Source organism: Trichomycterus rosablanca, unplaced genomic scaffold (assembly GCF_030014385.1).
Source record: "Trichomycterus rosablanca isolate fTriRos1 unplaced genomic scaffold, fTriRos1.hap1 scaffold_282, whole genome shotgun sequence".
Taxonomy (NCBI): Eukaryota; Metazoa; Chordata; class Actinopteri; order Siluriformes; family Trichomycteridae; genus Trichomycterus; species Trichomycterus rosablanca.
In genome coordinates, this window is record NW_026947110.1 from 1 (window position 1) to 15,935 (window position 15,935).

At 37.9% G+C, this 15,935-nt stretch overlaps 1 protein-coding gene across 1 annotated transcript; it reads left to right on the forward strand.

The window, feature by feature from the left end:
- Nucleotides 1-75: 75 nt before the first annotated feature.
- Nucleotides 76-5,554, forward strand: LOC134307500 (uncharacterized). Its single transcript, XM_062990487.1, has 6 exons — nucleotides 76-151; nucleotides 1,520-1,596; nucleotides 3,324-4,307; nucleotides 4,658-4,810; nucleotides 4,996-5,088; nucleotides 5,267-5,554. Exons 2-6 carry the CDS (start codon nucleotides 1,564-1,566, stop codon nucleotides 5,552-5,554), a joined length of 1,551 nt encoding a protein of 516 aa, XP_062846557.1. The 5' UTR covers nucleotides 76-151; nucleotides 1,520-1,563.
- Nucleotides 5,555-15,935: the final 10,381 nt, after the last annotated feature.

Consider the following 15,935-nt stretch of genomic DNA (forward strand, 5'->3'; position numbering starts at 1 on the left):
CTCTCGTTGAGTCGTTGTGTAGCAGTAATACAGTTATTACAGCCGAGGCTGATAAATGTTTTGCAGTAGAGTTTACAGAACAGAAGTGCAGCTGTTGAGCTAAAACTTTTTTTTTTTTTTTAACAGGATCTTTTGAAGATGCAGTGGAAGTGTAAGTATTGTGAGTTTATATGTGAAAAAAGGGGTTACCTATTAAAACATTACAGGTTAAAACATGGGGGTTACAATAGAACGGTGCCATTTCCTTGCTTACACCAAGAATGTTTGTGCACATTTAACTCCATTAATGCACTTAAGGTCCACTTATCTAAGATTCATCAGAAAACCCAACATGCACAGCTGTGTAAATCTGACCAGGTAATTCAGTGTCAGTTATGTGATTTTTCTGCACCATGTACAAAAGCAGTTTTTTTTACACACCTGCGCAGTACACATTTAAAAGTTAATCACAGAGTCCCGTGTCCTTATAAAGGATGTAACTTCCATACCAGTGTGTACTCCACATTTAATGCCCACATCAGTAAAGAGCACAGAACAGGCAATTGGACAATGTTCAAGCCAGAAGTAGTCTCTGCTAATATAACTAATGAAACAGTCCAAGAAGTACAGGTGCCTACAAATGATGTCCTTGATTTACAGGACAGTGAGGATTCCAGCAGTGAAGAGCTTCCTGATTTAGAGAAACAGCTTGAGCATAACCTAGCAGCTCTTTTTTTAAAGATGCAGACCACCCTTCATATTCCAGAAAGTTCTGTACAAGAAATTTTACAACAGCTTTTGCAGATATGTAAACTGTCCCAGCCACTGCTACATAATTCAGTCACTGACATTCTGAAACAACACACAGATGTAGATGATTCAACTGTGAGACAGATAGTCAGGGTTGCCTCAGAGAGCAATGTCATAATGAGATTTTGTGGCAAGGATGGCTCCTTATCAACCACTAAAAGGAGAGCAGCATATGTGAACAAAAACTTCACAGTGGTTATGCCAGTGGAGTATGTTATTGATAGAGGGAAAAAATCTGCTGCTGTATATGTTCCTCTAAATGCAATGCTACAGAAATTGTTGAACAGGGCAGATATTTTAGACAAAGCTCTTCCAGTACAAAAACATGTGCCACATGAGTACAGTACATACAGAGATGGTTCATACTGTAAAGAAAATGACCTCCTTAAAGGGGAGGAGTTCAAAATTGCTGTTGGGCTTTACACAGATGAATTTGAAGTGTCCAATCCTTTAGGAACATCTAAAAAAAAACACAAAATGTGTGCAGTGTATTGGGTGATAGCCAATGTACCATCAAAATATAGGTCCACACTCCACTCCATTCAGCTTGCTCTTTTATGCAAAGCCTCTGATGTAAAAGAATTTGGCTATGCTAAAATTCTCCATCCTCTCATCCAAGATCTTGTTTATTTGGAACAACACGGTCTATATGTTGAGAAGTTAGAAGCATCAATCAGAGGCACAGTGTTATATGTGGCTGCTGATAACTTGGCTGCTCATTCACTTGCAGGATTCTTTGAGAGCTTTGCAGTGGACAAGTTTTGCAGGTTCTGCATGGCGGCAAGAAGAGAGATCCAAGACAAAGAGGTATGTTCAGGCACCTTTGAACCCCGAAATAAAGACTCTCACAACAGACAGGTGCAGAAGGTACAGCAAGATCCTACTGTGGCTAAACAGTATGGTGTGAAAAGAGGGTGTGTGTTGACTGAAAATTTGGAGCACTTTCATGTTGTTCGTGGCTACCCTCCCGACATCTTGCATGACCTTTTGGAAGGTGTTGTTCCTGTTGAGCTATCACTCTGCCTTTCAGACATGATTTTTAAGAAATATTTCACTTTAGAAACACTGAACCATGCTATCAAAACCTTTGCATATGCTTTTGATGACAAAACTGACCAGCCCCAGCTCATTTCCCAAGGCTTCTCCACCAAAGGGACCATAGGTGGAAATGGCCATGAGAACTGGGCTCTAATCAGACTGCTCCCACTTCTCATTGGCCATAAAATACCTGAAGGAGACAATGCATGGAACGTTCTGATGCTCCTTAAAGACATTGTTGAGTTGGCTGTAGCAACAAAACACACAGACGAGTCGATACATTTCCTTGATTGCAAACTGTCAGAACACAGAGAATTGTTGCGAAGTACGTTTCCTGAATACAGACTACGTCCAAAACACCACTTTATTGAGCATTATCCTGAGATGATTAAGGCATTCGGCCCACTTTCAAATGTCTGGACAATGCGCTTTGAGGGAAAGCACAAATTTTTTAAACAGGTCATTCGCAACGCTCACAACTTCAGAAATGTAGCTCTTACACTGGCTGTTAAGCATCAGAAAATGATGGCTTACCATTTAGACTCAAGTTCATTTTTCAAACCCTCAGTTGAAATGGACAAGGTTACTACAGTGCCGATCACTTCTTACCCTGAGAATGTCCAACAAATTTTCTGCCAGAGAGTTCCTCAGCTTTCATCAGTTCTTGTTGCATCATCAGTCTTTGTGGATGGCATCAGATATTGTGCTGACATGATAATATCTGTTGGTTCATGCTCAGGCCTCCCTAATTTTAAGCAGGTCAAACAGATTGTGGCAATTAACACAGAGATTCTGTTTCTCTGCCGGGTGATGACTGCATGGTACCATGAGCATTTCAGATCTTTTGAACTCTGTAACAGCACTAACTCCTCTCTGTGTGTGGTACAACTAAAAGAACTGAATGATGTTTTCCCCCTTCCAGCATACAGATTTGGAGACAATTTAATAGTAACACTTAGACGTTATATTCTGTGTTAAAAAGCAAGTGTGATTGAGCAGTCAATCGGGGCTCAATCGTTATATTCTGTGTTAAAAGCTTCTTTGAGCCTTCATGTTTAAGATATGCCCTTTCCAAAGGATATAATTGGATGATGATTGTTTTTACTGACATGTCAGTTTGCATGGGATTAGTGTAACCTGAGATTATATCTAAATTTTCTTTTATAGAAAGTAAAAGATACTGGAATCTATACTAACATGTTGGTAAAATCGTCTTTTATTGCCGAATTTGAATGCGACTAAAATGAGAAATGTTGGTAAAAATGGTATTACCCCACCTCCTCATGTAAAACTAATTCTGACTGTATGGGGCTAAAGATATACTCTAGTAAATATATTTTAGTATTTTTAGTAAATGTATGTAAATACTTCTTCCACCACTGGCTCTACCAACCACTCAGTGATGTTTTTCCAACCATCTAACAATGGCTCAGCAACTAACTGTTATTGAGGATTTGTGTACTTCTAATAAGCTAATTATTATTTTTATTCCCAAGATGACTGCACACCAGAAGATGACCTTGAGGGTCATTCTCACAGAGGCAGATATAAGAAAGGTCACCCTGAACACAAGGCCTGCTACCATGGAGGATTTAATATGCAAGCTTAAAGAATCACTGGGACTTGATTACAACTGCAGTCTCCAGTACAAAGATCCTGAATTCAATTACGAGCTGTGCAATCTCACAGATATTGAAGATCTTCCAGAAAAACCAACGGTAAAAGTCATTCCTCTACTTGAGCTGGTACCTGTCTCAACACCTGATGAAATTTTGAGTGACACACAGAGTACAGCAGATACAGAAGTCCTCTCACACTCATCCCAGGACCGACAGACACCATGGCCAGAACTATTTTCTATCCCAGCCTTTTCTGTTGATGTAAACTATAGACTAAGACAGGCAGATCTACTGTATCTTAGGGACGGAACACACCTAAAAGTAACAAAAGAGCTAAAACATGTGATCCTTGAAAGTTTGGCAGAGAGTATGTATAGCTACACAGCATACCCAAATAATGCTCAGTTTGAAAGTGTTGCAGCAGCACTGATAAGTAAGCACCCCTGTCTCCAGGAACGAGGCTCCACCAATCACTATAATGGTTGGAAAAACAGCCTAAAATACAAAATGGCTAACTACAGAACAAAGTGTAGAAGATCAGGCTGCCTTGATGTTGCGGTAAATGCAGGTAAACGGGGAGGGCATTCAGCAGAAGGCGAACCAGCTAACAAGAATATCAAGAAGGCCAAGAAAGGCGAGCTTAACTACTTACCCAACTATCCTGAGGGATTTGATCAGTCAGGCCTTGAGGGTGCCCGCAAGCAATTGATTGATGAAATGCAGAAGAGAACTCCAGATGGACAATGTATAAAACAGAAGATGGATGTGACATTTGCATTGAGAAGAAAAGAGGTAGTGGAATCTGAACCTGCCATAAGCAAGATTTTGGAATGCTGGCCTGCTCTTTTCACGGAAGATCAGGTATGTTCAAGAGAGATTATTAATGTCTGACCATTCTGTCACTTTAATGTAATTTTTGACATCTCATTTTAATCTTTTTTAAATATATTCAAATTTATAAATTATATATTTATTCCAAGGATAATATTGCAATTATCCTTGTTCCATGCCCAACCAACTACATCTGACCTAATATCCTACTACGATACATTCTCGTTATTCTTAAAGGCCCATGTGAGAATGAATGGTGGGTGGGATATTGGTCAGGTGTAGTTGGTTAGGGATGAAACAAGTAGGCTAAGAGGGGATGGAACAAAATTGCTGCAGGCCCAGCCACAGTATTAATTAGTTTTGAAATCTGTATTTTTCAGGTGTACATGGAGTTCAACAGGATTGTGGGCAAGAACCTCAAGCAAGAGTTCTATGAAAGCATTGATCAGCACAGTCTTCGTCTCATTGAGATATTTCAATCTAAGAGAGGGAACATTGGGCAGCTTTTGTCACAGCTATCACAGCAGACTAAGGTTGGTCCATATCCATTATGTACTTGCATTGTATTGTTTTTCACAGCTTATGTGATGACATGTCACTAAAAATGCAACTATACTAATTGCACAATCCAATCAAAATTGTGTTTTCTTATTGACCAGTCATTAACTTGTCATTCTACATACATATGTAACTGTATTGTTATTTTACTCTCCAAAAGACCAAAGAGCCAACTGACATTCGGACACTGGTGCTCAGAGGGCTTCCTATTGTCCTTGGGGACAGTCCCGCAGACTTCTACAAAGAATGCTCTGTAAGTAACCTCTTACTTTATCAAAGAGTATCAAATGTCAGCGTAACCTTGACTTTTCACTATTGTTTTATAGTTTCTGTTTTTGACAAACAATGTGAGCATAGTTTTATGTAGTTTTTTTATAGATTGTTATTTAAAGAATTGATTGAATGTGATTATTGTGCTCTTATGTTGTTAGGACTCTGATGACTCATTCTGCCACCTTGACGTTGCTTTGCTCTCCCCATCCCCCCACCTCAGGCCAGCCTCTCTAAAGATCATTATTGAGGGAGAGGTTGTGATGGACAACATTCAAGACCTGCCAAAAGCTATGTGCATTCTGTTTGGACTTACTTACGCCCTGCATCTCAACTATCCCAAATCAATGAGGAACACATTCCAGTTCATCCAACAGGTTCTCCTTTCACTGGGCCACAATGAACTAAAACCCAGATTACAAACTCTGAAAAAACAGCTTGCACTGTAAGTAATTGCTATGGCTAATAGCAATGGCTAAGGTTAATGTGAGAAGGCATGGCTGCTTGTTTTTTCAGTGACTTTTTCCCCAGCCTTGTGTCTCTTTATTCATTGTTACTGTCCGTTCTTTGACACCAATAGCACTAACAACCCTTTAAAATGTTTGTTAAAATACAATACAAATGTCCTTTTGTCACAAGTGATAAAAAAGGAAATGTTAAACAGTTTTGTTAGATTTTGTATTGTGACAACTGATTGAAGTTTGTTGTGGGATGGGAATGTCCAGCCACTTGTGTTCTACAATTCAGGATGTAGAAATTTTTTCTCAGGACTGCATATTAGTGTTCAGGTGACTAGATAAACTTAACACAGTTCATCAGTCAAGTTGATGTTTTAACAGCTTGTATCAAGTTTTAATGTATGGTTTAAAGTGTTTATCTTGTTAAATGCTGTGCATACGGGTTCTGAAAACAAACAAAACAAATTACCAAGCAGTTTTAATGCCTGTTTTTACTTTTACTTGGTTGACAAATTTGTTATTGACTCGGCAACACATGAGAACTGCAACATTTTGTCAATAAAATACATTGGAACACTGAAAAGTATTGTTTAATTTCTTTAAAAATTTGTTGAAACAATTTAATGCAAAGTAATCTAAAAAATGAATTACAAGAAAACATTAAAGTATTAAACATTTTAAGTAGTAATTAATAATGTTATTATTTGTTATATGATTTTTGTATACTTAAAATATTTATTTTCTACAATTTAAACTTAAGAAAAGAGATCATTTAGGTGAACTTATGATTTTAAGTAAAGACTACTAATGTAAACTTGATTTGTCTAATGGATCCATTTAAGAGTCTATGTTAATACGACTTGACTTTATTAGTTTCTGCTTGTGTAAAAACTTAAGTAATTTAAGGCAACGGGTTTCCACGCAATTTTCTAGTAAACTCAACTAATCTGGGATAAGAGTGCATTTACACCTGGGACCTTGACACATGACACCAGGGAGGGACAACGACACATTTGGGCAGAATTTGGACATGTTCACTGTGGGGTGTACTCACTTATGTTGCCAGCTATTTAGACATTAATGGCTGTGTGTTGAGTTATTTTCAGAAGACAGTAAATCTACACTGCTATACAAGCTGTACACTGACTACTCTAAGTTATATCCAAGTTTCATGTCTATAGTGTTGTCACATGAAAATATATAATGAAATATTTGCAGAAATGTGAGGGGTGTACTCACTTTTGTGATACACTGTATACATCTCAGCGACGTCTGTTGGATGTAACCCAGTTGGTCTGGAATACGTATTTAATAGAGCGTTTGCTCATCTGCAATACGTCTCTGATACGTCGCTGGTGGATCGTGGAAGACCTTCAGCTGCTGCGTTCCAGATCAATCTTACTACGTCATCATCATGGCTGCATCTCAAAGACACTTATGAGAGGTATCTGAGACCATCTAATATAGCGCTTATTCATCTGTAATACATCTCCTAAATATCAGGCTTGGATGCTGAAATGGCGTTCAGACGCTGCATTCCAGACTTATGTGTACAGTATAGCTAAAATACAGCGTCTGAATGTAATTGAATGTGTGTGTGTGCACTCCCCTCTCATGTACTGCTTTAAAAATAATAATAATTATAATAATAGATAATACAGATAATATATCTATAAACAACAGACATTATAATCAGTGGTAGTAAGATTCTTATTTATTATTGTTCCTTGACACAAAATTAAGTGAAATATGAATTCATGAATCAAAATTTTTATATATGATAAATAAACATTAGAATAATAATTACGATGAACACAAATAACAAAACAAAAATAGCAATTAACTACTAAATACAATAAAAATTAATGTCTCCTTCCTGGTGCCAGCCGCAAGTAGTCCTTTAAGCAGTTCTCCGCTTCTGCTTCAGTTGGCGCTGGCAGCACGTGATTTTTCATCGTGGCAGCTGTGTGTGAGAAACAAACAGTATTAAAAGAGTAATTTATCTTCAGGTCCATCTCTCTCAGTGCCTCCAGGACAGTTCTGTCTACAGCTGCAAAATTAAAAAAATATATCATTTTACAAAATCTAGTTTATTTTCTATTCATGATTAATGTGTTCTAGGGCTGTTCATTTTAACTGATCAAACTTACGTGCACACTGATTGGGTATGAACCGCCTTGACAGTCCCTGCTGTATGGTGGGTGCTGTTAAAGCAGAAATTAAAATGAAAAAGTTCACCCTACAGAAGATGCATTTTGCAACCTAAGACGTTGTTCTTACCTATAATATTTATGTATTAATAAACTGATAAATTGCTTTTCTCCTTCTTCATTAAACTCACCGTTGACATGAGGTAGGACGCCCTGGCCTTGTCCTGTCCCCTGAGAAGCATCTGCCCATGTACACTGGTTGGACATGGGCCACCTTGATGGATCTTGTTGTACGGTAGGTGCTGTTTACATGGAATAAAAAATTAGAAAATACATGACTTTTTTTTTCTTTTTTCTTTATTTATTTATTTATTTTTTACAGTGGTGCTTGAAAGTTTGTGAACCCTTTGGAATTGTCTATATTTCTGCATAAATTTGACCTAAAACTTCATCAGATTTTCACACAAGTCCTAATAGTAGATAGGGAGATTCAGATCAAACAAATAAGACACAAATATTAGACTTGGTCATTTATTCATTGAGGAAAATGATCCAATATAACATATCTGTGAGTGAATCTTCAGGATTAGCAGATAATTTGAAGGTGAAATTTGAGTCAGGTGTTTTCAATCAATGGGATGACAATCAGGTATGAGTGGCACCCTGTTTTATTTAAAGAACAGGGATCTATCAAAGTTTGATCTTCACAACACACATTTGTGGTAGTGTATCATGGCACAAACAAAGGAGATTTCTGAGAGAAGTCATTGATTCTCATCAGGCTGGAAAGGGTTACAAAACCATCTCTAAAGAGTTTGGACTCCACCAATACACAGTCAGACAGATTGTGTACAAATGTTGGAAATTCAAGACCATTGTTACCTTCCCCAGGAGTGGTCAACCAACAGTGATCACGACAAAAGCAAGGCGTGTAATAGTCTGCAAGGTCACAAAGGAACCCAAGGTAACTTATAAGCAACTAAAGGCCTCTCTCACATTGGCTAATGTTGATGTTAATGAGTCCACCATCAGGAGTACACTGAACAACAATGGTGTGCATGGCAGGGTTGCAAGGAGAAAGCTGCTGCTCTCCAAAAAGAACATTGCTGCTCGTCTGCAGTTTGCTAAAGATCACATGGACAAGCCAGAAGGCTATTGGAACAATGGAACAGATCTTTTTGGTTTAAATGAGAAGCGTTATGTTTGGAGAAAGGAAAACACTGCATTCCAGCATAAAAACCTTATCCCATCTGTGAAACACGGTGGTGGTAGTATCATGGTTTAGGCCTTTTTTGCTGCATCTGCAAGAGAATGTGGGTCACGCAGCAAGACAACAACCAGAAGCACACAAGTCATTTTACCAAAGAATAGTTAAAGAAGAATAAAGTTAATGTTTTGGAATGGCCAAGTCAAAGTCCCGATATTAATGCAATAATGTTGTGGATGGACCTGAAGCAAGCGGTTCATGTGAGGAAACCCACCAACATAACAGAGTTGAAGCTGTGAAGTTGTACGGAGGAATGGGTTAAAACTCCTCCAAGCCGATGTGCAGGACTAATCAGGAGTTTTCGGAAACGTTTAGTTGCAGTTATTGCTGCACAAAGGGGTCACACCAGATACTGAAAGCAAAGGTTCACATACTTTTACCACTCATAGATCTGTAACATTGTCATTTTTTTATTGAAGAAAATGGTCCAAAGTCTAATATTTGTGTTTCATTTGTTTGATATGGTTCTCCTTATCTACTTGTAGGACTTGTGTGAAAAGCTGATGATGTTTTAAGTCAAATGTATGCAAAAATATAAAATTCTAAAGGGTTTCAAGCACCACTGTAGTTTTGGTTTTGACAAGGCATGATGAGAAAATTAGCTTGGTTACGGCAATTATGGCACATCCTGTGCTTTTGAGAATGCCTGATTTTTATTATTTGCATTTCAGCGACTTCAGGCATCATTCTTACCTGTAGTGTTAACGTACTAATACCCAACTGAAAAATTGCTTTTCTCCTTCTTCAGTAAACTCACCATTAACATGAGGTAGAACACCCTGGCCTTGTCCTGTACACTGGTCAGACATGGGCCACCTTGATGGCTCTTGTTGCATGGTATATGCTGTTTACAGGGAATAAAAAAAAGATACTCAGAAAATGTGTGACTCTAGTTTTGTTTTGACTGGGCATGATGAGAAAATTAGCTTGGTTATGGTGATTATGGCTCATCCTGTGTGTCACAAGAAGACTAACTAACCTGGGCCCAGATTTTTAAAAGAATCTTGGTGTAAAGATAAACTTAACTGGTAGAGCAAGCATCACACTAAACACACACTCTGACAGTTAAGATTATCTTAACGCTATTTTAAGCATCATATTCATGCTCAGATGCTTTTGAGATTAAAAGTGTACTTAACTGTCATAGCTGTATGGTGGGTGCTGTTAATGGAGAAATTAAAATAAAAATGGTTACTCTACAGAAAATGCCTGACTTTTATTCTTAGTATTTTAGCGACCTAAAGTGTCATTGTTAACTATATTATTCATGTATTAATGTCCAACTGGAAAAAAAATATTTTTAGAACACCCTGGCCTTGTGCTGTCCCATGAGAAGCATCTGCCCATGTACACTGGTTGGACATGGGCCACCTTGATGCATCTTGTTGCATGGTAGGTGCTGTTTACAGAAAAAAAAAAAATTATGACTTTGTGATATTACATATTTTTCCATATCACCCACCTCTAACTCTGAGATTATTTATTTATAGTTTTGGTATTGACAGGGCATGACTAGATTAGTTTGGTTATGACAATTATGGCTCAATTATGGAATGTCACAAGAAGACTAACTAACCTGGGCCAAGATTCCCAAAAGGTTAGTTCACCCTTAGTGTTAAGATTATCTTAACTTGTAGAGCGAGCATTACACTTAAGACTTACGCTCTACTAGTGAAGATTCATAAACACTAATTTAAGAATCATATTCATGCTAAGATGCTTTTAAAAACCCCATGCCTGCTTTATAACTAGTTAACTTTGTTAACCGCAGGACTTCTCATGAATTAAAAAAAAAAATTTCACCATGTGTATTGTCATGTGCATTTTATTTTTAAACAGGCCACTAAGGTGGATACTAAACAAAGCAACCAGCAGCTAAGCAGCCCCCTTAAAACACTTACTGTACTGAATTACTAAAAATGAAAGTTCCAAATCTTTAAGGGCCTAGATAGTATACAAAATGTATAGAATTTAGAGAAATAAACATTCTCTCTGACTGATAAGAGGAACAAATGGGGTAATCCTAAAAAATAAATCACAAGTTTGTTGTGTGCTCATGTTAGCTTCAAATCAGAAGTGCTTCTTGGTAAATAGCTTACCATAGAATCCTGTACTTAATGTTGATGCCCTGAAGTCTCAGTTGTAATTTGACGTATGTAACTATGATCCCAATTTATCCTTAGCGTAAAAGTAATCTATTGTTCCAAATGCACAAACACTTTCAAATTGCAAATTTCACATCTTTTTATGGCAAACTAGCATTGACATTATGATAACATCAACTTTTTTCTTAAATGTAATTAAAAATTCCTTGAATGTTGTCTTTGTTGTGTTTAACATTTGGGAGCCCTTGGTAAGTAAAAATAAGTACAGATACTCTACAGAGAACACAATTACTATTTTTAGCTGAATTTAACATGTTGGAAAAAAGTAAACATAAAATGTGGCCTGACATACAATTGTCCCCTGCTTCTGATTTGTCGTCATTTAGGACAGTGTTGCTGTGGTGATCCATGTGTTGAATAAAGCAGAAAAGACCGGGTAAGTATTTAATTTTTTTTTTTTCAGAAGTGCCAATATCTATAGTGGACAACAGTCATTTCCTTTATGTGGGGAAACAAAAATGGCTTTCTGATCATTAACGAAACATGATATTAACAACTTGGATTGATGACGTCTGGATGTTCCATTTGCATAATGAGATTAATACTAATATTTTATTAAAACAGAAGTTTTTACTGCTCAAAGGTAACAGGGGAAAATGCATGCTGTTGATTACTTCAGTCATTAGGTTAAAAATGCTGAAGTGTTCCTTTTAAATCCACCATTCTAAATGTTTCAGACATTATACCTTGACTATCTGACAGATTGTTACACCACTCCTGCTCTGCTCTTCCAGGCTGAAAGGTGCTGGTTAGTGCTAAGAATGCAAAAAAAAAGTCAGGTTTTAGAGCGTTGACATTTTTGCAACTCTTTTGTGATTAAAGGTGTAGCTATGGTATGAGATTGTTAGTAGATGACATGCACTGTGGTTGCTTCAACAACAAAAATGTGTGTAGTCTGTGTGGTAGGATCCACACAATTGTAAAATTAAATGCACTAACCGTTATTTTTTGAACCATGTTTCTGTTTTTGTGGTGGGGCTGGGGGCCTTGGTGCATTTGCAAGTTTTACTTTGGCAGATTGTGGTTCTTCTTCTTCTTGTTCAGATAAAGAGTATATTTTCTTTCTACAAGAGTACAGTAATAAATTAGCAATAGGTAGTACACACTGCAGAATTGTTTTATAATATTTATAGCACAGTATGCACAGCTCACTTCCTGACTCTCTTTCCCAGAGTTTCTGTGCTGGAGTTTCTTAACTCAGTTTCTGAGTTAAGATCTGATGTGTAGCATGACTTTTTCCAGTTGGCAACAATGTTGTCAAACGACTCTGTGAGGAGGGCAAAAAAAGAAAAGAGCAGCTTAGATCAGGTATATTATGGTTACAATAATATATTTTTCCATACAGTGTGTGGTCACCAAACTTTTATTATCACCTGATTCATAAAGTATTCGCACGCTGTGCTGGCTCCACCCTTTATCAGGCTGTGGGACCTCTGATTTCCTGACACTTTTCAAGAGTCGGTTTTCATCTTTGTAGGGAGGCCACCAGGAGAAGCCATCCTTATATCAAGATTTTGCCACTGGTCCGGTTTGCTCCTCCCCAACAAACTCTACTATGAGGTACATTGCGGGAACTGCCCCCTGCCCAATCCCCCCAAAATGACACGTTTTTTCTAACAGAAAGGTACTAATACTTTTGTTATTTTTAAAAGTGAGCTGTAGATAGATAGATGCATTAATAAATTAAAATTTTTCACACACTACCATTCACCGTTTGGGATCACAGTTATAAATATATCATTGTAATATTATGTAATGCAAAACTAGAAGTTTCAGATAATTAGGAAGCTACAAATGTAGCACAATATCCAAAATTTAGATGTATCCAGAGTAATGTGTGTGTGTGTGTGTGTGTGTGTGTGTGTGTTTATACACACGGTCATTACTCTGGATACATCTACATTTTGGATATTGTGCTACATTTGTAGCTTCCTAATTATCTGAAACTTCTAGTTTTACATTACACACACAATTCTCCACTTATCAAATGTGATGCTTACATTTCAGGGTAAACAAAAATGGTAAACAGAATTGCAGTATTTGATTTATCACTTTTAAAAAATTAAATAAAAAATATTGAATTAATTGAATAGACAGTTTGATATGTAGTTTGCTATATTTAAATCCACATTGTAGTTAGTTTTGGATATAAAAAAATTCTTGCTAGTGATTCCAAACATTATGAAAGGTAGTACACATTTACTGAGTTTTTGCATGCAAGAGTGGAATTGACACACATTTGTGTTTATATGGAATTAGGAAGGCCTTCCCCTCTATTTGATCAGCTTTGCAGAAATGTATCGTTCTTGTGAGCCCATGAACCAAATATAGGCCAAAGGTAGATGATGACAGTGGATAATCAAAGAATGATTCATGCTGCTCAAATCTGCTGTATGCCACAAATACCTCATTCCTGCAAGAGATGATATTTTTAACCTTTGCAACTTTTCCCTCAAGGTAAATATAACTGTTGGCCTGGTCAAGCTTGACAGTGAACTGTGGTGTTACCAGCTTTTTGTATTGGGTTGCACCATAAAAAGGTGGAGGAAGAGGACCAGAGATGCTTTGTCTTAATAAACATGTCTTTTTCTCTGGGCTATCTCTCCATGGTACCTCTGACAGTGTTTTTACAATTTGACTGAGTGGGCTGCTAGGTTTTCTAATCATTTTTTTTCATTTTACTCAGGTGGTTTTCATATTGGAAGGCACTGAAGCTGTCAAGAACACCGTGATTTTTAACGTCTTGCGCAAGATGCACTAGATTGTGAACATTGTACGACACAAATTTAGGGCCATAGAGCTGTCCAAAATGAGAAACAAAAAGACCTAGGATGTTATTGGCATATTCAAGATAGTCCTCAATCAGAGTGTTGTTGCTAAGGATGAAAATGCCCACAAATAGCAGCAGAAAATTTTGGTACACTGCGGTGCTCAATGTATCTTTGAGCAGAACAGGGCCAGTGTACAATAAAAATTGTCTAAACTCTGTGGCTTTCCACCTGTCAATTTCTCTGAGAGTCCTTGGTCGATGTGCAAACTCAATAGGTACATAGCTTTGGATACCCAGCAGCCTTTCTGTTAATGCGTTTTCCTGAAAGTTGGACAGCCTACAAGTGAGAGGACCTAACTTCAGCCACAGGTACAGAAGTCGCCGCATGACACCTAGGCACACAAGGTGCATGTAATCAAGAGGGAACCCAGATACCATTCCCAGAGATGTCTTTTCTAGAGCTGAAATACCATGGTGGTGATCCAAATCGGTCTTATCCCTGAAACTTTGATCTGTCCGTTGTGGCAGGTCGGTTCTAGGATACGTCATTCTGTTGTCTATGTAAACGCCTTCCTGTGTGCATTTCTCACACCCATGGTACCCTGTGTGATCTTTTATACACTTGATAAAAGCACGAGCTGGGGCATCACAGACCATTGAAGAAAGCTGCAAAGTTAACCTTACTCCCTCAAAGTCAAACCCCTCAGCAAGCTTGGCTATCTCTAATGCAAAGTCATCAAGAAACTCGTTTGGTGAATTAGGCTTTCTTTCACCACAAAACAGCCCAATTGTCACTGGCTCATGATGTGGCAAGTTAATAACAGTGCCAAGGATGGGCCACAGCTGTGTTGGTGAGCTTTTGAAAAGTGGTAGCCCATCAATATTGACTTGAAGTTTCAGGTGTTTTGTATTGGCCACTAAACCCTTGTTTTTTTGCAGAATGTGTGTAATTGATTGGAGCACACCAAAGTAGTAGTACTGACCACCGGCTTTATCCTGAATTGCAAGATCATTTGATCTTGCTGTACTCAAGAGTGTCCTGGCATCTTTTGGCAAGATTGAGTGATACTTGCCAAGGAAATCTAGCAGTGCATTTATTAGGGGGCCTGTGGTAGCCTAGTGGGTAGGGCTTTGGGCTATCAACCGGAAGATTGGCGGTTCAAATCCTGGCTCTGCTATGTAGCCACTGTTGGGTCCTTGAGCAAGGACCTTAACCCTGTCTGCTCCAGGGGCGCCGTAAGTTGGCTGACCCTGCGCTCTGACCCCAGCTTCCAACACCAGCTGGGATATGCGAAGAAAGAATTTCATTGTACTGTACATCTGTATATGTATATATGACAAATAAAGGATATCTTTCTTTATTGCACTGTGCGTGATGTGGTGTTGAATTGCCCATTTTGCTAGTTCATCATGCAAAGAATCAAACTCCAGTTCTGACTCTGATCCAGAATCAAAGTCCTCACAGTCAAAAAATACATCATTAGTAATGCAACTGAGGTCATTATTACACACAGCAGATTGGCAATCCATCAACTCCAAATCATCATCATCGTGGTCTTCGTCTTCAAGTAGAGCATTGTTTTCCATTTCTGAATCAATGCTCTGCCCCCCCCCCCTTGTGCCTGAATTGACTCTAAGTCTCGATCAACCCATGCTTTTGCTTTTCGCCTAAGTGTCCAGTAAGATGGTTTTCTGCAAGTCATTCTGTACAGTTAGACAAAAGATACAAAACAGAATCATTGTCACATTCAATGTATGTTATTAAAGTTATTAAAGGATCTATTGCTTGTTCATTACATACCTTAGTCTTCTGCGCACCTGTCTTGCTAGTGAACCTGATTATAAGAAGACAACTGTGAGTAATTGTATAAAAAAAGGTTAATATGGTAAATAATCCATACTCCTTTGATAAGTGTACTCACTTAAAAAATATATGGTTCTTCAAGGGTTCTTTAGTAAAGTGAATGACCATGAGCATTAAGGACCTATATACTGTAGAATGGAGAATTCGTTATACGTT